Below are 22,635 nucleotides of genomic sequence, written 5' to 3' on the forward strand. Positions count from 1 at the left end.
CTGCTGGGGCTGGCTATCTTGTTTGCTCTGGTACCTGCCACCCTGCTTTCTTAACAAGTTCCTCCCTAACACTATGGCACAGGGAGATAAATGATCTTATTTATACAATTTATCTTTTTCTTAAAAAACTTTCCTGAGAATTTAAGGACTCTAAGCCAAAAGTAAATTCTGATCTGCTAAATACCGTTAATTACTTTTGTCTGATATCTTGGTTTCTGCAGTTAAAATGAGATGAGTAGGGCTGGGGATATAGCTCAGTTGGTAGAGTGTTTGCCCTGCAAGCACAAGGCCCTGGGTTCAAATCCCCAGCACCGAAAAAAAAAAAAAATGAGTAAATTAGATTTAATGTTAGTTAGGAATTAATCATAAATGTGTTTGCTAAAGGAGACATCTGATTAATTTATAAAGTAGGGGTGCTAAACATCAACTGTTGAATATACAATCAACTACTCTTGATTTCTTAAATTCTATAAGGTAATATATTTAAACACTAAATGTGTTTTTATAAATTGGTAAATGGGAAAAAGCTTGAGATTGCTTTGTGTCTGTGTCTTCATTAAAACAAGGTTACTAAGAGCTAAGATTTTTATCAGGTGTAATTTACAAACCAAAGTTTAAAAGGTTTCAATTAAAGTACCATAAAAAACAAAAGTATTTCATCTTATTATAAGTGGATTGTTTCAAAATATAAATTTAAAAAGAGGGAAAGAGATATTTTGTGATGGGAAAGAGATATAAAGCTCGTGAAGGATAAGATATAGGAAGGGTCTAGGTATGGAAACAAAAAGTAGAAGAAAAAAATGTTTCTGAACAACAAAGTCTTTGTGTGATAAAGTAAAAAAGTTGCAGAATGCCTAAGTAAGTAAGAGAAGGTTTGTGTAAGTTGCAGAAGGTTTGTGTAAGTTATAGAAGGTTTATAAAGGGTAAAATTCAAAAAGTTTGTGTATAACTAAATTGACTATATTTATTGGTTATAATTAGCAAAATCAGTTAGTTATTCAAGACTTTTCTTAAGGTCAAATATTAATGTACTGACTTCCATGTATTAAAGTAATAAGGATTTCTTAGAACATTAATCTTATCTATGAAGATGATTTCTTAGCACTTGTATAAGTGCTAAGAATTTTTTCCTGGTAAAAGAAAAAATTGCCAGTTTCTATTATCATCATCATAATCATTTATTTTGTATTAATTTCATTACAGTACTCATGTCTTCCTGTTTTTCTCATAGAAGCACCCATCACTTATATGACTTCACAAACTGTTTTTTCCAAACCAGAATTTTGCCACAAATCCCTCAACTGACCAAAACATTCCTGGGGTGGGTTGGCGGGGGGCCGGGGGGGGGGGGACTTGCCCTACGTTGCCTCCTCTCAGCCTGAAGCAGTCAGAACGGTCATTGCTCATGTCCCCTTATAACAGTAGGGGTTCCCCTTACTCAGATTGAAAACAAAGGACAATCAACTTGAAGCTCATCTAATCTCAGTTTCAGCACTTCAGAGTAGACATACATTGGTTACATTTAAAAAATAAAAGAGGGGGAGATGTGGAGAGTGGTAATTTGAATCATGGTCTAACTGCCTTAAGGCTGCATTGCACTGGGAACTTCCTGTGCAAAGGAGGAGGTCAAGATGGCACAGTTGCTATTGTGACACTGGCTAGGGTGGTTACGTGCAAAGGCATGCAGCTGTATCAGTTGAGACCCTGAGCTCAGCCACCAGCTCCCAGGGATAGAATTCTGAACAAAATGAGATGACCTTAATGTCCCATCAGTCCTGCATTCTTCAGATTAGCTCTGGGTCACTGCTTCTCCATCAAAAAGTACTGTCTCACCTGACCCCAATCTTTTCCTATGTGTGTCTGTCTGTCTTTTCTTCACCCCGCATCGCCCCTCATCTAGTTTTTTAATTCATTGCCCTGGCTGAGAGCAGAGATGGGGCCATGGCAGCCAACTTTTGAAACTACTATTCAAAGGTACGATCTGAAATACCATGGTTATAAACTTCATATAACCAGTAACATGTTCTCAGGAGTAAAATAAAAAAAGTTCCAATAAACTTACCTAAGGGAGTTCATCTCTGTTTTCTGATGAGCTGAGTCACCAGCCACATGGCTAATTTGGCTAATTTGTTGAGCTTGAAATTTTGATTTGTTCTCTAATGACTCTATTGTTTCTTTCATTAGTAACATTTTCGATTGTAATTCATATTTTTCACTTTCAAGCTATAATTTAAAATTAAAAAATAGGCATATATCTTAATGTTTCAATTTTATTTTTCATAGGCACTCCTTAATAACGTTTACGGTAAAAAACTAAGGGAATAAATTACATATTTTTAAAACCATAGATTCATGTGTTATTAGGTTACAGATGTCAGAATCAGCATACCCATTTATGTCTACTTTGCACTATCACCAAAATGAAAGAAAAGATACAAACCAAAAAAATCTAAAGAACAAATCCATAACAGCAATGAAACAGAAAGGGAAACCATTAGCAAAATGAAAAATTTGTCTAAAAAAACAGTAAGTAAACAAGGCTTAATTAAGGAAAAAGCGAGTAGAAAACACTGTAATCCAAACACAAAATGGGAAAGATTCATGTGAGAAAACAAAAATTTTCTTGAAGGATATAAAATATAACCTAGCTGATATACAGATACCAGGCTTTTGGATGAGAACACAAAACTGTAAATATACTGAAATTTTCACACACACACACACACAAAAATCCAACAAAATTCCAATAAAAATCCTAATAACCTTTCTAAAAAGACGGTGGCTTAGATGTTATTCTAAAAATCCATTTAGGAAAAAGAAAGCTATGAGATAGCAAAACAAACCAGAAAGCTACTGTAATTAAAACAGCACGAAGTTCACAGAAATGGAAAGCATATCTTGTCCAAATGAGAGAGAGGGAGAGGATGATTTGTGTATCTACCACATGGCTTTAAAAATACTATCTAAAGCTTTGAAACTATTTGTGAGCAGTCTCCAGTCACATCTTCCACCCACTGACCACAGAAACTACTATCCTGCATCTTGTGTTTCTCATTCCTTGTTTTTGTTTTGTTTTGCTTTGAGATGAGGTTTCACTACATTGCGCAGGCTGATTTTTAACTCCTGCACTCTAGGGATCCTCCTGCTTCAGCCTCCCTAGTAGCTGGGACTATAGAAATGCATGTCAGCACCCCATTGCTTGCTTTTCTTTGGTGTACTACATTAGTGTGAATTCCTAAAAAATATACTGCTTAGTTTTACATATTTTTCAACTTCCCATTAGTGGAATCATACTGCACATTTTCTTCAGCAATTTGCTTTTTATTTTAAATACATTTTTAGTAGTCAATGGACCTTTATTTAATTATGTGCAGTGCTGAGAATCAAACCCAGTGCTGCACACATGCTAGGCAAGCGCTCTACCACTGTGCAACCCAGGCCCAGCTCCAGCAATTTGCTTTTTTGGTGTAACCTTTTTTTTTGGGGGGGGGTGGGTACCAGGGATTGAACTCAGGGGCAACTCAACCTCTGAGCCAAATCTCTGCCCTTTTTTTGTATTTTATTTAGAGACAAGGTCTTACTGAGTTGCTTAGTGCCTCACTGTTGCTGAGACTGGTTTTGAACTCTGGATCCTCCTGCCTCAGCCTCCCAGCCTAACCTAACCCCCTGCTGGGATTATAGGCATGCACCACTGTACCCCACAGGTATAATTTTTGTACATGCTGTAGTTTAGATGTAAAATTTGTACTCATTGACCATTAGTAGCTATTGTTCCTTCTGCTTCTAACACTCCACTAAATGAATTACAACCATTTATTGATTTTTCACATAACTGACGACATCTAGATTGTTTCTCCTATTCTATCAGAGAATTAATATTTTAGGCTTAGTGGGTCCTATAGTCTGTTACCATTTCTTCACTGAAGCACAAAAGCAGACACAGATTGAATTGGCCCAAGGGTCATAGTTTGCTGACTCCCATCTAGAGTACACATTTAGAGATGGAACTGGTCATATAACATGCCTTTGTTAGATAATGCCAAATTAGTCTACAAAGAGGTAATAGTTTGCACTCTCAGGAATGATATATACTTGCAAATACTTGTCATAACTTGTTAATTTCTGATGACCTCATTTATAAGATGATTTTACTGTAGTTTTACTCTGTATTTCCCCTACCATTGAGGTAGGGCATCTTTTAATGTTTATTAGTAATTTGTAATTTCTTCCTTCATGAAATGTCTATTTACATTTGATTTCCCTCCCAGTACTTGGGATGGAAACTAGGGACTCATACATGCTGGGCAAGAGCTCTACCACTGAGCCACATCCCCAGCTTTACCTGTTCGAATTTGTGTGTGTGTGGTGGGGAAGGATCTGGCAAAGGTGATAAATGTAGCAATTTGTTTTCTGAATTAGTGATTTGTCTTTGTCATTTTGGTTAGAAGATAAGCAAAGGTGGTTTGGTCAATGCACTTATCTATGTTTTCCTTTAAGGAATAAACATGTCTTATTTCAAAGCACACACTCTGGCACCAGATACCTGCTAGCTATGTGATCTTGGGCAAGTTTCCTTTTATCTGTTTTCTTATCTGTGAATGAAAATAATATTAGTATTTACTTCATATAGTTGTGAGACTCAAAAAACATATATATGTATATGTGTGTCTATGTGTATGTATACACATAAATTTATCACATTAAAAAATGTGCCTGACACGCTATGTAAATGACTGCTCTTATTATTTTCCCAAGGTCAAGATTTTCTCTTGTGTTTCTTTAAAAAATGTGGTTTGTTTTAGACATTCAAATAGTCTTGAGATGACTTTTTAGGCATGGTGTATCTGAGGTAAAATCCAATTTCTTTTTCTTCTTTTAATATGAGAATCTACTGTTCCAGAAACAATTATCAAGTTACTCAATAATTATTCCTTTCCTCAATGATCTGAGTTCTTTTATGTATCAGGTTTCCTCATATTTACAGGTTTGCTCTCCACTGGTGTTTTCTCAGTTTCTATTTAATCTCAAACTTAATTACAATGACTTTAAAGTCCTCATATCTGGTAGTGCAAGTCCAGCATCATGTCCTTCTTGAAAATTTCTATGTGATTCGTGGCTCTTTATTTCCAAGTAAATTTTAATATATATTGCTGATTTTCACCATATATACATGGTATACATTTGTATATACCTTCTTAGGACTTCAGTTTGGAACTACAATTCTACAGATCAATTTTGGAATGACATATTATTTTTATAATCATCGTACTTGTTACCTTTATAATAAGCCTGACATATCTGTTCACCTATTTGTCTTCTTTAGTATCTTTCAAAATGGTTGCATACTGTTTTCAATAAGGATCCTGCAAATTTATCTACAGTAACTGTGTATTATTATCACTACCAAAAAAGCACTTTTTAAATTTATTGTGCTTAGGATCTTTCATTCTTCTGAAATTCATTATGCATTTTGAATCAAAGGACTTTTGTGTTTTCACAATATCTAAAAATGTTTCTTTGAATACTGCTTCTCTCAAATATCCTATTATATTCTCCTCAAATTGTGACTAAACACATATCAGACCTTTTCACTCTATTCTCTAAAATTTTAATTTCTTTTATATTTTCTATCTCCTAGTATCTTTCCAAGGACTTCCAGTACTTTTTTCAGACAGATTTTCCAGTTCATTAATTCCTGCTTCAGGTCAAGTTGGAGTGATAAGGATCAGATATACTTTCCTGTTTGAAATAACTAAAAATTGGACTAAACATAAAAAACAATGGTTTTCAAGATACTAGGAAAAAGACAATGATAGAGAACCCTAAGAGACAGGAAGCAAACAAGATGAGTTTTATGATCACTCTAGCTTGTTGCCTGAAGAATTTCCAGGCCATAGCATAGGAAACAGAACCCAGGTAGAACCCTGTGGAGCCCCCTAAAAGACAGGACTTAAAAGTCAAGGCAGCTGGAGTTTGCAGGACAGATACTGAAGAACTGCACAGAGTGAAAGCTCCAAGTATCTGTAAAGGGTGTCTCTTGAGTCTTAAGATAAATAGAGCTCAGTACAGAAAACTAGCCAAGGCTAGGGAAGAACCATCAAGAAGTGACAATACTTGAGAAACAGTCTCTTTCTTTAAAAAAAAAATCCTCAAGGCTCATACAGGGCAGGAATAGTTCCTGTTCTCATTAATCATTTGAAAACTTTATAATTCACAGAGCAACAAGTAACATATTTAAAAGAGTTTTATCTCAGTAGTAAAAATTAGTTCAAGACTAAGTACTACTTTGGTTCTACCTAATGAAGTTTACAATGAAGGATGAATAGGAACAGGCTATTTGTATATGATTTAACTGCATCCTAGAACAAACCACAAGAATATAGATACTACAAAACTACTTAGCAACCGAGAGGTTAAAATTTATAACATCTGGCATCCAATCTAAAATTACCAGGCATGCAAAAAACAAACAAACCAGGAAAATACAATCCATGATAAAGAGAAAAGTCAACTGATCTAGATGACAGAAGGCAAATAAATAAAAACAGTGAAAACAGTAATAGAAATTAACCAAAACGAAACAGAAGATTGTTGGGAACACACTAAATTGTCAAAAATCCTATCTCTATTTGGCCTTCTGTATCCATGGGTTCCACAATCACAGATTCAATCAACTATAGATTGAATATGATGTAGTTAGGCCTATTATGGTTGGATCTGTATCAAATATGTGCAGACTTTTTTTTTCTATTCATTATTCACTAAGCAATATAAGTATAACAACTACTTGTGTAGCATTTGCATTGTTAGGCATTATAAATAATCTAGAGATGATTTAAAGTATAAGGGAGGATGTGTACAGGTTACATGGAATTACTAAGCCATTTTATATAGGGTACTTAAGCATCTTTGAATTATGGTATATGAGGGGATATTGAGAGATGACTGTAATGAAGAGCAAGGGTGAATTTCACTTCTTACTCTGTCTATATTATGTAATTATTCTTATATGACAAAACCACAATAATCGTAACTAGCAGCTACTGAATGCTTACACTGTGTTTTGTTTTGTTTTGTTTTGTTTTTTAGGTAATGGGATGCTTAACCACTGAAACAACCCCAGCCCTTTGTATTTGACACAGGGTTGCTTACAGTCTCGTTAAGTTGCTGAGGCTGACCTTGAAGTTGCCATCCTCCTGTCTCAGCCAACTGAGTTGCTGAGATTGCAGGTGTGCGCCACCACACCTGGCCCAGGTACTCTTCTAAATTCTTCATGCGTATTATTAATACATTTAATTTTCACAAAAACCCTAAGAAGTACTAACACTATTCCTATATTTTAAAGAAAATGAGGAACATACAGGTCAAGTAACTTGCCTATAAGTGATAGGAGACAAAAAAGTATTTGAACCCATGTAACCAACCTTGAGTGTACATATTCCTATTCTCTGCTACACAACTTTACTAGCATAGTACTTTGTAATTTTAAAAGCATATTGTATTAAAACCATAACTGACATAGTCATTCATATAATACAATATATCCCAGTTTGCTTGGTTTGATAAATTACCTGACGATTAATACAAGTCAAATGTTCAATAGTTTTCTCTAATTCTGTTTTTCCAAAAACACTCATTTCCTGGACATTCTGAAAGAGAATTTTATAGAAAATGCTCATTTATATTCGACAATAAAGCAAAATCATCCAAGTAAGTAATGTAAGTCTACATGCTATTACATCTATCTTTTTATAAAACAGAAATGTTTTAGAAACAAAATCACTAGATATTACAAAAACCATGTTTTGGGTTTTAAAGAAAGTTATGCTAGCTGGAAGTGATACTGGTCAAATTACATTGTTACATTGTGTGCATGTATGAATATGTAACAATAAATCCCATTATTATGTACAATTATAATACACCAATAAAAAGTGTAGAAAGGGAAAAAGAACAATAGGTCTCATTTTTTAACATTGTCTACCTGCATACATGATTGTAACAGAACACAAAGCTTGGTATGGGTTCATTCAGAAAGACTTACACAGGTCAACCTATATTAGCACAATTATGAAAGGAAAAATCCAGCAGGTTAAGTAACAAGCTCAAGAGTATACCCTTATAAGAGGAGATGTAAGCAAGATAGGGCATGAAGAAGAAAATACAAGATCAGAAAGACAGAGGAAATAGAATACAACACCAGACAGAAAATCAGAGTTTCAAGAATAGGCTGGTCAACAGTATAAATACAAGAACTAGTTTTTTAAAATTTATTTTTTAATTTGTTCTTTTTAGATATACATGACAGTAGAGTGCATTCTGAAATATCATACATACATGGAGAATAACTTACTCTAATTAGGATCCCTTTCTTGTTGTACATGATATGGAGTTTCACTGGTTGTATGTTCATATGTGAACATAGGAGAGTTAAGTCCAGTTCGTTCTGTCTTTCCTATTCCCATCCCTCCTTCCTCCCCCTCATTCTCCTTGGTCTAACCCAGTGAACTTCTGTTCTTCCTTTCCCCATTCCTTATTGTGTGTTAGCATCTGCATATCATGAGAGAACATTCAGCCTTTGCTTTTTGGGATTGGCTTGTTTCACTTAGCATGATAGTCTCCAGTTCATTCATTTACTAGCACATGCCATAATTTAATTCTTCTCTATGACTGAGTAACATTCCATTATATATACACACACCACATTTCTTTTGTCCATTTGTCTGTTAAAGGGCACCTGGGTTGGCTCCATAGCTTGGCTATTGTGAACTGAACTACTATAAACACTGATGTGGCTATGTCACTATAGTAGGCTGATTTTAAGTCCTTTGGGTATATAACAAGGAGTGGTATAATTGGGTCAAATGGTGGTTCCATTCCAAGTTTTCTGAGGCATCTCCATACTGCTTTCCAGAGTGGTTGCACCTATGTGCAGTCCCACCAGCAATGTATGAGTGGACCTTTTCCCCACATTTTTGCCAACATTTATTGTTACTTGTACTCTTCATAACTGCCATTCTGATTGGAATGAGATGAAATCTCAGTATAGTTTTTTTTTTTAATCTAATTTAAAAAATTTAGTTATCAATGAACCTTTATTTTATTTGTTTGCTTACTTATTTAATTATTTTTATGTGGTGCTGAGAATCGAACCCAGTGCCTCACACATGCTAGGCAAGTGTTCTACCACTGAGCTACAACCCCAGCCCCTCAGTGTAGTTATAATTTGTATTTCTCTAGTTGCTAGTGATATTGAACACTTTTTCATGTATTTGTTGGCCATCCAAATTTCTTCTAAGCAGTAAAAAGCTTCTTTATGACAATTTACTGAGATAGTTCATATAAAAAGCACTTGTAACAGAACCTCCCACATGGGAAAGGCTTAATAAATATTTAACATTATTCAAGAGGTGGCACTGAAAGGACTTGGTTATTAATTGAAATATAAGAGATTTCAGGGATTACTTAGTAAAGTTGCCTGGATGTGACAAGTGAGCGAATAGTAGAATAACACGAAGATTCCAGAGGAAGCTGATTCAGATGATTAGTTCAGTTTTCAAGTAAAAGATCTGTAAAATCACCAAATACTGTTTCCACAACCCAGAAGAATTCTGGTAATTTGAATATTGCTTTTTTCCAGTTTCCAGGACTGCATTTTTTTAAATTATATTTTTAAATTCCTTGGGTATCAACAGATATGGAAAAGAATAAGTGAGTAGCTTGTGCTAAAAGCTGTCATATTGCACAGAAGTTTTCTATTTGGTAATTTTAACACTTTTTTTTTTTCTTTAGGAGAACAATTTCTGGAAGGCAGTATTCCAAAAGATCCCAATTAGAAGCATCTTTAAACTGTATTTTTGGAGTAAAACTTTGAAAATTTGTGACATGAAGACTACCCTTGAAATGCTTGCCTTTATTCCTGATTTTAGCTGCTATTTTCAAAGTATTAATTTCATATTATTAATTACAAATAAACTATGGATTCCATAGTAACAACATCGAGTACTTACAATGTGCAGAGCAGCATTATGTGCTTTATGGTTATTAACAAATATGTTTTGGGGAGATAATAGGAAATACAAAATACTGCCTCTCGATATGACACCGAATGCATAAGTACTAAAAGAATAAATTGAACCTCATCCAAATTAAAATTTTTTGTGCTTCAAAGACACATTAAGGAAGTAAAAGGATGACCCAGAGAATGGGGGAATGTTTTGCATCCACTAATCTTTTGGAGTTCTTATCAAAAATCTATAAAGAACTCTTAAAAATAATAATATAAAGCAAAAAAAAAAAGGATAAAAATGGTAAATAAGCACATGAAAAGATGCTCAACATCATTATCCACTTGGAAAATGCAAATGAAAACCATTAAGAATAGTTTACACCCATTAAGAATATATAATACAAAAGACAAATACTAACAAGTATTAGAATTTGGTGGGATATAAAATGGGATAGTCGGGCTAGGGAGATAGCTCAGTTGGCAGAGTGCTTGCCTGTCAAGCATGAGGCCCTGGGTTCGATCCCCAGAACCACACACACACACACACACACACACACACAAAAAAAGCTAAAATGGGATAGTCAACTTTGGAAAATGGCCTCAATGGTCAAAGACAGACTTAGTATATCACCAAGAGTTACCATATGACCAGGTACACATCCAAGATAAATGAAAACATATAATGAAAACATTTTTCCACACAAGAAATTGTACACAAATGTTTATAACAGCATCATTCATGGATGAAAATATTATGATCATGGGAGAAGTCAGACCTAAAAAAATCACTTATTTGGACTGGGGATGTACTATCTGTACCATATGGCAGCTTTTAGCACAAGCTCATCACTTTTCCTTTTGGTATCTGTCGGAACAACAAAGTGGTGGAGTGCAAGGGTCCTGGGTTTGATCCCTAGCACTGCAAAAAACATATAATAATAAATATTTCAAAATTCACATATTCAATTATTTAATTTATATGGAATATCCAGAGTAGGCAAATCCATAGAGACAGATAGTGAATTAGTGGTTGCCTATGGCTAAGGAAACTCAGGAAAAAAAGAATGTGATGTTAATGGGTACAAGGTTTCTTACTGTGGTGATGATATATTTCTAAAATTTACTGTGGTAACAGGTATGCAAGTCTATGAATAAAAACCACTGAATTGTACATTTTAAATGGTTGAACTGTATGATATTAAAAAACTCCATAAAGTTGTTATTTAAAAAAAAAAAATGGATGCCCCTCGTCATATGAAAAATTTCCTTCTGATTTCAGATAATAAAGAACCAGATAGCAAATACTTTAGGTTTTATAACTAAATGCCTCTGTTGCAGTTTTTAACCTCTGCCATTATGGCACAAAAAAAGCTATAGACAATATGTAAACAAATTCCAGTAATACTTTATCAATAATATTCTTTTGATTTGATTTTATTTTTTCAGTACTGGGGACTAAACCACGGGAACTCTACCACTGAGCTACATCTCCAGCCTTCAATATTTTTAGACAGGGTCTCAGCAAAATTGCTATGTCTGGCCTCCTACTTTCTATCCTTCTGCCTCAGCCTCTTGAGTAGCTGGGATTACAGGAGCGTACCAACACACTTGGCATTTTCAACAATTTAAAAATGCAAAAACCATTTTTAGCTATAGGCCATTCACAAACAAGGTAACCTGAATTTGGCCAGCATGACTGTAGTTTGTCAACTCTATATTAATTATACATTCAAAATTGTAACATCATAGAAAATGTGTATAAAAATCTTTCTTAATAAATTACCTTTCAAAAAATTTTAATTGGGCTGGGGAGATAGCTCAGTCGGTAGAGTGCTTGCCTTGCAAGCACGAGGCCCTGGGTTCGATCCCCAGTACTGAAAAAAAAAAAAAAAAAATTAATTTTGCTACTTACTTTCAACTTTTCTCTTAAAGCTTCCTTTTCTTCCATAATTCTTCTTAAGTCAGAGAATGCAAGTTCTTTTTCCTTTTCCATAAGACTAAGGAGATTATTTGGCACTGTGCTTTGAGTGGATTCCTGTTTCAGTGCAGATAATTCTTCCTGAGCCTTAAAGAATTAAAAGATATAAATAAAAATACTTGGGATATATTCCCTGTTTTAAAAAAAGGAATACTGAACAGAAACTACTATCACTATCTTCCCAAATCCCAACAAAATGAGAGCAAAAGGATTAAAATTAAAAACCAAAAACCAAAACCAAACACATACACAAAATAAAGAAATAAACAAATAAGTAAATAATTAAAAAAACATGAAGATTGAGAGGTGGAAGCCACAAAACACTGGAAACTAGGAATTAACTATTAGTTAATATTAGACAAATAGGAATTAACTAAACCAAACCAAAAAAGCTAAAATCCATGCCAAGTGCAAGGAAAGAAAAGAAGTAGATCAATTTGCACTGCTAAATCCCAAAAAAGCTCAAAAAGTGAAAATAGTTCTTTTAAGTGGACCTTTTAACTTAAATGTCTTCTCTTCCTGTCAAGTAGCAACAGGATGTCAAAGGAAATAGATATTGGGGAAATTATAATGATAGACTACAGGCTTTGTTCAGACTCACCTTGCCCTCTGACAAATTAGGCTTGTAATGGGGCCAAGTTATAACAATTTTCTCTTCCTGAGAGCAGTTTCTTCACTTGAGGTTAAGTCCTTACTAGCCAATATTTCAAACAGTGGTGCTACCCAAGTTTAACCCTGAGATTCAAGCTGGGGCATGTATGAATCCCAAGGATAAGTTTGGTTCAGAGTCAGGCTAAGACTTCTTCAAGCAGTTTTAAAAGGAGACTATCTCTAATTGACCATACACATAAATAGGCTAGAAAAGACAAAGAATGAATACAAAGAAGGAAAACTCTGAGAACGAATGACAGAAGTATAAATCTAGTCATGAATGAAGTCCAGATGTTATAGAAATCTGAAGGATACATATTAGTTCCATTAAAGTTAATTAGTTCTAAATAATCTGTTGGTTAAATTATAGCAAACTTCTTACTTTATTATATAAGACACTTAGTTTATCTCTTTCTGCTGTCAATAATTTAACATTGGATTGTATATCTTCCATATATTTTTCAAATCTTTCTAGCATACGCTGAAGTTCATCTCTTTCTCTTGTAATCAGATGAATTTCTGAATTATCACCCTGAAACGTAATTTAAAGACAGAAGTTATTATTTGTTATAATTATCATTACTGCATGGTTGTGGCAAAGATGATGGCAATGAGACTGACTGAAAGATGCTAAGACACAAAAAGAACACAAGTTCTAAGGAACACAATTTTTTTTTTTTAATCTATAATGAGAGTAGATGAAAGCACTGGTAATACTAGGCAAATTTCCTGGCTTTCAGGTTTCCAGCAAAGGACACAGCAGCCAATGATACTACTTGATCAGATTCCATCAGATGCTTTGACAATCATTCTACAGGAGTTGTTCATATTAGTGGTACTTAAAAAGTATAACCCTATATGAAGCCCCTAGGTTCAATCTCCACTACATTAAAAAAAAAAAAAAAAAAAAGAATATAAGCTTAGACCAGAAGCATCAGCAGCATCTAGGAACTTGCTATACTTACAAATTTTGGAACCTATCCCAGGCTTACCACTAGTTATGAAGGATTCTTTCCACTCTAGGGAAGGGATCGGGGATAATTATTATATGTGCTTATTCACCCAGTACAAGTAACTGTAACAGCCTAGTGTATTCCTCTGTGTTTTCTATGACTGAATATTAAGATCAACTTCCCAAAGCACATCAACACCAACTGTTCTAATCACACCTCCTGAGGTCTATCTCTGGAATGAGACAAATATAAATTTTCTACAAGGCAATGTACATTAAGGATACTCACCAAATAAGCAACTACTTCCAACATTTCTAAAATAAGACTATGCCTACTTTTCCAGTACAATTCAAAATATCCACTAACTTAGGCAGGGATGTACCTCATTGGCAGAGTGCTTGCCTAGCATGTGTGAGGCTCTGGGTTTGAATTCCACCACCACAAAAAGGAGGAAAGAAAAAAGAGAAGATTCACTATCTTCCCTACTATTGTGAAAAATAAAAATGGTAAATTTACAGTATTTTAACGTTAAAGTTTTAAAGTAGAAGCCCCAAGTAGGAATAATCTGATGATCTGGTACAATGGAGAGTACTGGCCTATATTATTCAGTATCTACTGTACATACAAGGCCAGTGTAGTCTAGGTAAATGGTAGAGAGCTGTGGGGTATCCCTTACCTTCCATGTGGAAATAAATTATTTTCTTGGCTAAACAAGCAAAATCAAGGTATAACAGATGAGATCAGTTACCTGGACACCTTAAAGGGCAAGATGTTTAATAGGACAAAACAGAAAAGGATTTCAGGATTTAATCAAGGCTTAAAACTAGAAAAGAAAACCTGTAACTTAACTATCTCTAAATTTAAAAATCTTACAGAAAAAAAGTTGGTCTGTACAGATTCTAGAAAAGGAGAGCTCGATGAATAAAGATTTAACAGTCTATTTCCATTTAGGTCTCAGCTTAAATGTCATTTTCTGCAAGGAATCCTTCCAGATTCTCCAATTTAATTTAGATTTTCTATGTACTTTTAGAGTTCTGAATCTTTTCTGCATTCATCATTAATCCTCATTATAAATGAGATTAAAAAGTTATTTAGAGGCTGAGGATGTTGCTCAGTGGTAGAGCACATGCTTAGTAAGCATGAGGCCCTTTGTTCAATTCTTGGCACTGCAAAAAAACAATAAAAAACCAAAACAACAACAACAAAAAACATGTACATGACTGTTTTTAAAGTATGTCCCACTAAAATGTAAGTTCTATGAAGGACACAACAGGTATCTGGTCTCGTTCACTACAAGTTTGCTGCTCAATATGGTACCTAGTAAGACAAATTCCCTGAACATTATTTGGTTTACTTCAGCAGAAACTCAACTCTACATATATCTTGTATAAATATCTACACTGACATTTATTTTTTGGTATTGGGGAGTAAACTCAGAGCACTTTACCAATGAACTAAACCCTTAGTCCTTTTTTTTATGTTTTGAGATAAAGTCTTGCTAAATTGCTGAGGCTAGCCTCAAACTTGCAACCCTCCTGCCTTAGCCTTCTCAGTAGCTGGGATTACAGATGAGCACCATTGTGCCCAGTTTAAATATCTACAATTATATTACTGTTAATGTTTAATCATTAACTCCCCTCTACCACTTTGTTATTCCCAATCTACAAATGCATGTGAAGGCTCCAAGGACAGGAACTGTCTTCTTTATCCCTGTATTCTCATAGCAGGCACTTGGTATATATCTACTGAATTGAACTGAACTTTCTACCTAGACCTGATTTGCTTCAAACCAGCAAATATTAAAGAAATGAGCCATATATTGGGAAATATGTGTTATGCTGGACCCTTACACAAGTAATCTCATTTAATTTTCATAATAAATTGTAGCTACTTCCCCCATTCTTCAAACGAGGAAACAGGGTTGCATGAAGTTAGGTAACTTCTCCAAAGTCAAATGCCAGTCTTTGGAGTTGGAACTTGCATTAGGCCTCCAACTCCAAAGCACTTTCCCCAAACTATCCTCAAAACTGCCAGTGGGAACCATGGTCAGTGGATGGTGTATCTTCGCAACACAAAAAAACAGAATTAACAAGGTTTTGTTGATGGAGATCATGACACTAAAAATGTCAATCTGTTTTCTGAGTTGTTACAATCCCAATAAATTACACTAAAACAGGCTGCCATAAAGCAGGGGCTAAAAATTCACAGCTAGTAGCAAATACAGCTTTAGAAAGAAATATAAAATAAAAGCTGGGCACGGTTGCACATCCCTGGAATCCCAGAGGCTGAGGTAAGAAGATTGTGAGTTCAAAGTCAGTTTCAGCAACTTAGTAAGGCCCTACATAACTCTGTTTCTAAATAAAATATAAAAAGGGTTGGGGATGTGGTTCAGTGGTTAAGTGTCCCTGGGTTCAATCCCTGGAAGCAAAAAGAGAGAGAGAGAGAGAGAGAGAGAGAGAGAAATACAAGTATTTCTAAATGTAACCTAATTTCAGGTGGGGAATGCACTCCCCAGTTCCTAAGACTCACAAATGCCTTATAGCCCACCCATTCAATCATGTACTTAACCACTATTCCCTAACATGACCTCAATTTATTACTGGAACTCTAAAACACTCTGAACAACCTGACTTTCTGAACTCTAGAAAATGAATTCTTAGTCTATGTCAGGTAATATAACATTTCAAGAAAAAAATAATAAGTTGAATGGAGGAAAAGGTATCTCCTAATTATACCAATACCTTATCAATATCTATCACTTGTCTTTCGATTGTGAATCTATAACAAGCAACTAAATCAAATATTTAGGTTAAAAGTTTTGAGATATGTGTCTACTCAATGTTATTTAATGGTTACTTGATCAAACTGATCAACCATTTTGTGCAAGAGTCTTCTACACAATAAAAATGATCAACTCAATGACTTTTCCCCCCTGCATTCTAGTACATATAAAACATGAAAAACAACTCAGTGACAAAATTAACTTGCACTGTATTTCCCTTCCAATTCATTCTGATGGTAATAAATAACACAGTGTTCACACTATGAAAATCAAACTATTTATACAACTGTTAATCAAAATTTAGTCATTAGGAAATGAGGTTAAAAAGCAAAAAGTTTAATCAGAAAACACAAAACTATCTGACAATGAACACAGGATCTTCAGGGAAAAGATGACAGAACTGATAAATTTATCGAAGTCTGAAATCAAATATTTTGATTATAATGACTTTCTCCCCAAATTACCCTAGTTTTATCTACTATGTAGATAATGTTAAGATCATATAAGCATTCAGGACACATATAACTCCAAAGCTAAAAAGAAAGAAATAAAAAAAAAAAAAAAAAGGAAAAATCTAAAGAAGTCAAATGATACTCAAGAAACACTGAAAATAATCTAAGCCTTAAAATAGTGACATGATTTTAACCTGTCATGAATCATGGTCAACATTAAATAATATACACAATGGGAGGTGTAATTAGAAAATATATACAGGCCAGATGTGGTGGCGTACGCCTGTAATTCCAGCTACTCTGGAGGCCCAGGCAAGAGGATTTTAAGTTTGAGGACAGCTTTGGCAAATTAGTGACTATCTCAAAAACCAAAACAAAAAGGGCTGGGAATATGGCTTAGTAGTAGAATGTCCAGGTACAATCTTCCATATTGAAAAAACAAAAACAAAACAAAACCAGGGCTGGGAATTTAGCTCAGTGGTACAGTGTTTGCTTAGTATGTGATTCCCAGCACCACAAAAGAAAAATAAGAAATGATATATACAAAGTATTTTTTTGTAGATAGCATCTTGCCATGTTGCCCAGATGACCTTGAACCTCTTGCTTCTGTCTACCAAGTAGCTTGGATTAGAGGTATGCAACATCATACCTGGCTTTTAAAGTAACATCTTTAGTCTATCAATATGCAAATGTAGTTGTAGAGGATGGGCAGAACCATTTGCTCAGATTCCAATTAATACCACATTTCCCACAATATGGTTAGTAGGGAAGATGCTGCCTGGTGAGCAGAACGTGACCCATCTTCCTGACTGGTCTAACCAAGGATGGAAATAACATGAAGTCATGTCACCTGCCATCTGGACAAAGACACTGTGTTACCAGAGAGAAAATGCAGTTAATATAGAAAGTAAATTCTAGAAAAAGAGAGGAAATGTCCAGCAGCATGAATCCCTGGGTTCCAGTTTCTGGAAGCCCAGAAGCCTCTGTACTTCTCCATTACTCAATTATTCAACCTTTCCTTAAGTTCAAGGAAATCAGAATGCTACATGTTGTAGTTGGGTAGTCTCCCTAATTAATGCAGGGTTCCTGCAATGCAAGTCATAGACAAAAACAAAAATCAAAATTAGGACTTTTTAAAAGCAACCATGAATAAAGTTATATTTAACACAATCATAAAACAGGAAAGTTTCCTACTTTCCTCTCTTGCCTTATTGATTACTCTTAAAAGAGGATATTACCTTTTCTAGTGTTTTAAATATTGAAATTTTTTCACGTGAGCAATAATTTGTAGAGCAAGATCTTCGCTGTATTATATGTTGGAGTTTTTCTAGTTCTTTCTTATAATAGTCTCGTTCTTCTTCTATACCTTTCAGAAATGTATCTAAACGAGAAGGTGACCTGTCTCGACGTTTTATTCCATGTTCTAGCCTCATCCTTTCAACTTCCAAAGTAAGTTCTTTTTCTGCAAATTAAAGTGGTTAAATCTTAAAATGATGTTATATATAAAATGTGGATTAGCCAAATATATAATATCAATTGCTTGTAGTACGGAAGCTACTACAAATCATGAGCTGTTTTATGCATTGCCTGCAAGTAGCAGATATATCAGGGGTAAATACTGAAAGTCAAGGAGGAAAAAAAAAAACAAAAAAAAACAAAAGCATAACACCAAATGTTTAAATAAAGTCCAAAAAGTTAAAAGTCACCTGCTTTTGTCTTATCATAAGATGGACACCATTTAGTACTACAAAATGAAGCAATAAATTTTCAAATGGTATCTGCTAGGGAACTGAAAATGTACTCGAAGAAAATATTATCTGTGAACAATTAATCATTATATGTACCAATTTAATATTAACCTTGAATTTAATACAGTACACAAATATACAAAGAGATCACAATAACACATTTTCCTTCAGAAAACCACAATTACTAACTTTAACACAGAAATCATCTTTTTAAGAGTCATAAGTAACTGAATACTGACAACTTTGTATAGTTCAACCCAATTTAATTGATATTCATTATAACTCTGGGGCATGGAATGATTTTCAAGATATATTTGGATTCATTCCCATCTCTTCTCTAATTCGTTCAGCAAATATGTTTTGAGCACTTACTGTATGCCAACACTAAGGACTCAAATATAAAAATCACAGTCATGGTCAAATAATTATTCTCATGGTAGAAAGACAAAAGCTATCTGTGTAATGCAAACTGAAGGCTGAACTGGCAAATTCATCCTGAAGAGTAACCAGGAGGAGGTAAGAAGAAAGTAAGAGAGTGGGAAGGACTGGATAACTGTGTTAAATACTAAGAAGTCAAACAAGCTAATGAATAAAAATCACTCATTGAATTTAGCATAACAGAGAAAAATGATGACTTTAACAAGAGCAGCTTTGTTGGTGAGGTGGGGACAGGCCAACTGGAGTAGACTGAGGAGTTAAGGGGTAGCAGGTGATCAAATAGAAACAGTGAGTGTGCATTTTGAGTTGATACAACCGTGTTTCCAAAAACAGATTCTATAATTTTCTTTTTCAAAATGGTCTTTTTTTTGTCTTAATTCTATTATCATTGTGTCTCAAAGAAAGATATACTGCAAAAAAAAGAATACTGCAAAATATTCAAGAAGATTCCCTGCACCAACAAGTCAAAATATAAAAGAATTCTTAAGGAACTTGAGAGATTTTTACTTTATCTATAGCACCTATTCCAGTTTCTGGTTCACAGTAATCACTCAAGAAATACTCATAAGTGAATGAATGAACTATCATATACTATGAAAAGTAACATATGAAGAACAAACCACTATCACTTTTTTAGTTAACATTTTACATCTTACCTATAGCTGCAAAACCTTCCATCTTTTTGCTAAGTCTTTGCTTTTCTTGTTCAAGCTGATGTACAACAGTTTCTAGGTCTGATTTCATAAGGAGTTCATCATTCAGTCTCTCTTTTTCTTTATGGCATAAACTTAATTCCTGAAAATTTAATATTATAATTAATAGGTCTATTTAAATAGTATTACATGTTACTATTTACAATAGCATTTTGTACTTATATATAATGCTATTATACATACTCATATATAATACTATAAATATATATTTATATATAATATTATTTATTTATTTATTTTTTGGTGGTACTGGGGATCGAACCCAGGGCCTTGTGCTTATATATAATATTATTTATAACAGGTCTATAAAGGTAAAAATAGTTATTTTTGTAAGAACATTTATAAAACAGTAATTCACATATATATGCATACACATACTATTACTTAGTTGAATACAGTTTCAACTGAATTACTGACTGTAGCTATAAGTACCATACAAATATGGTACTTATAAAATCTAATTCTTATAATAATGCTCCTTTGTGGACGGTAGAAATCTTAGATCTTATTTTCTTCCAATTTGTTTAGCATATTGTCCTTTTCCCCCATATTATCATGTACTTGTGCAATAAAATTTTTTAAACTTATGTTTAAAGAGGGCAGTATAAGGCATAGTGTTCTCAGACTATGATATAAATTCATAACAATGTTGGTTATTCTCTCAGTCTCATTTGCACAACAGGAATAGTAAAACCAGGACACTGAGGATTCACTAATAAGGATCACTCTGTGGATGTGAAGCATTTTGCAGTCTCCAGCATGTCCACCATGCTTAATAAATGTTAGCTCTTAATATCATCATCATTATCTTAAAATACATAAAACATAGCACTAATGAAAATATAAGAAAGGTCAGAAAGTACCTATAGCAACATTTTACTTCATCCACACTACTGAAACTTGGTTACAGTTCTGAGACAAGTATTATGAATCAAATGCAATATTTATAGGGAATATACAAAAAAAGAACATGCAACAAAAATTCCTTGCTCTTATGGAGTTCATATTGCAACAAAAACATCATTGAAACACCTATTTTACATTTATTGACACAATGGAAGAATTTTGTGAGACTCAGGAGTGGACAACATTTAACAGATTTAGTTAATTCATTATTTGAAGTTGAATTAAAGATTGAATAAAAAAGGAAGTCACGGGCTGGACAGATAGCTCAGTTGATAGAGTGCTTGCCTTGCAAGTACAAGGTCCTGAGTTCAATCCCCAGCACCACGAAAAAAGAAAGAAAGAAAAAGGAAGTCACTAAAGGAAGTCACTATGGTATGCATGTCATTCAATTTGCATATAAAAATCAAGCACCTAAGTATCTACTATGTGCAGTATAAATGTATAGCATATACATAATGAGAAAACATGTGTATCAGTATCAGTCTTTGTTTCTAATCTTAGAGGAAATTCTTCCAATTTAACAGACTATTAAAAAAAAAAACCCTCAATCTTTTGGGTGACCACCCAGTTTCACCCTACAAGTAAGACATTCTCTGCTGGTTCTAGACTGTATGCTATATGAGGTTTATGCCATCATGATTATTCTTTCCCATTAGAAGACAATCAGAACAAATAGTATGACTAGGAAAATGATTTGCATTACACCAAAGCTATTAAAAGAGGACTGAATGCTTTTTACTTTATTTTTTTGAGGATGAGGGGTCAGTTTCTCCCTTTTTAAGGTTTTGATTCTTATTTTCTTCAAACTTTAAAAAAAATTTTTATTTCTTCTTTTTAGTTATACATGACAGTAGCAAGGATTTTGACATATCATACATACATGGGAGTATAACCAATTTTTGTGTGGTTGTACATGATGTGGAGTTACACGGGTCATGTATTGATATATGGACATAGGAAAGTTATGTCCCATTAATTGCACTGTCTTTCCTGTTCCCATCCACTCTCCCTTCCCTTCATTCTCCTTTGTCTAATCTAGTGAACTCTATTCTTCCCCCTCCCCAGTTAGCATCTGTATATCAGACAGCATATTCAGCCTTTGAGTTTTTTAGGACTGGCTTATTTCACTTAGCATGATAGTTTCCAGTTTCATCCATTTTACCAGCAAATGCCATAATTTCATTCTTCTTTATGGCTGAATAATATTCCACTGTGTATATGTACCACATTTTCTTTATCTATTTGTCTGTTGAAGGGCACCCAGATTGGCTCCATAGATTAGCTATCATGAACTGAACTGCTATTAACATTGATATGGCTGCATCAGTGTAGTATACTGGTCTGATTTTAAGTCCTTTGGTATATGCTAGGGAGTGGGATAACTGGAAGAAATGGTGGTTCCATTTCAAGTTTTTCAGGAATTTCCATACTGCTTTTCAGAGTGGTTGTACCAACTTTGAGTGCTTTTTTTTTTTCTTTTTTGGTCCTTGGGATTGAACTCAGGGGCACTCAACCACTGAGCCACATCCCCAGCCCTATTTTGTATTTTATTTAGAGGCAGGGTGTCACTAAGTTGCTTAGTGCCTTGCCATTGCTGAGGCTAGCTTTGAACTTGATATCCTCCTGCCTCAGCCTCCCAAATAGCTGGGATTATAGATGCATGCTTGAATGCTTTTTAATAAAAGTCAATATATCAAGTAATTACCAACTTCTGATCTTAATGTTAGTGAAATGACAGGTCACATAGTAGTTTAAAAGAATGTAAAATTCCTAACAGGTTTTCAAAATTTGAATTTTACTTATAAACATACTATATAAAAGATTAAAGAGTTCTTAAAATATAAAATTGTATATCCACGCAGCAGAATATTCTCAGTACTAACATATGCTACAACATGCATAAGCCTTGAAAACATTATGCTGACAGGTGTAGTGACACACGCCTGTAATCCCAGCAACTCAGGAAAATTTCAAGTTTAAGGTCAGCCTCATCAACTTAGACCCT

At 34.2% G+C, this 22,635-nt stretch overlaps 1 protein-coding gene across 7 annotated transcripts in view; it reads right to left on the minus strand.

Annotated features, from left to right (window-relative positions):
* Positions 1-22,635, minus strand: part of CEP135 (centrosomal protein 135) — a 71,470-nt gene that overhangs the window by 29,450 nt on the left and 19,385 nt on the right. For all 7 annotated transcript variants that reach the window (XM_079153747.1, XM_079153744.1, XM_079153746.1 and 4 more), the window contains 6 exons: positions 19,668-19,806; positions 18,064-18,287; positions 13,021-13,170; positions 11,922-12,074; positions 7,572-7,649; positions 2,063-2,223 (listed from right to left, as the gene is read on the minus strand). In XM_079153747.1, coding sequence (XP_079009873.1) covers positions 2,063-2,223; positions 7,572-7,649; positions 11,922-12,074; positions 13,021-13,170; positions 18,064-18,287; positions 19,668-19,806 — 905 coding nt within the window. The remainder of the gene's footprint in view (positions 1-2,062; positions 2,224-7,571; positions 7,650-11,921; positions 12,075-13,020; positions 13,171-18,063; positions 18,288-19,667; positions 19,807-22,635) is intronic.

This window comes from Sciurus vulgaris (assembly GCF_902686455.1).
Source record: "Sciurus vulgaris genome assembly, chromosome: 9".
Lineage (NCBI taxonomy): Eukaryota > Metazoa > Chordata > Mammalia > Rodentia > Sciuridae > Sciurus > Sciurus vulgaris.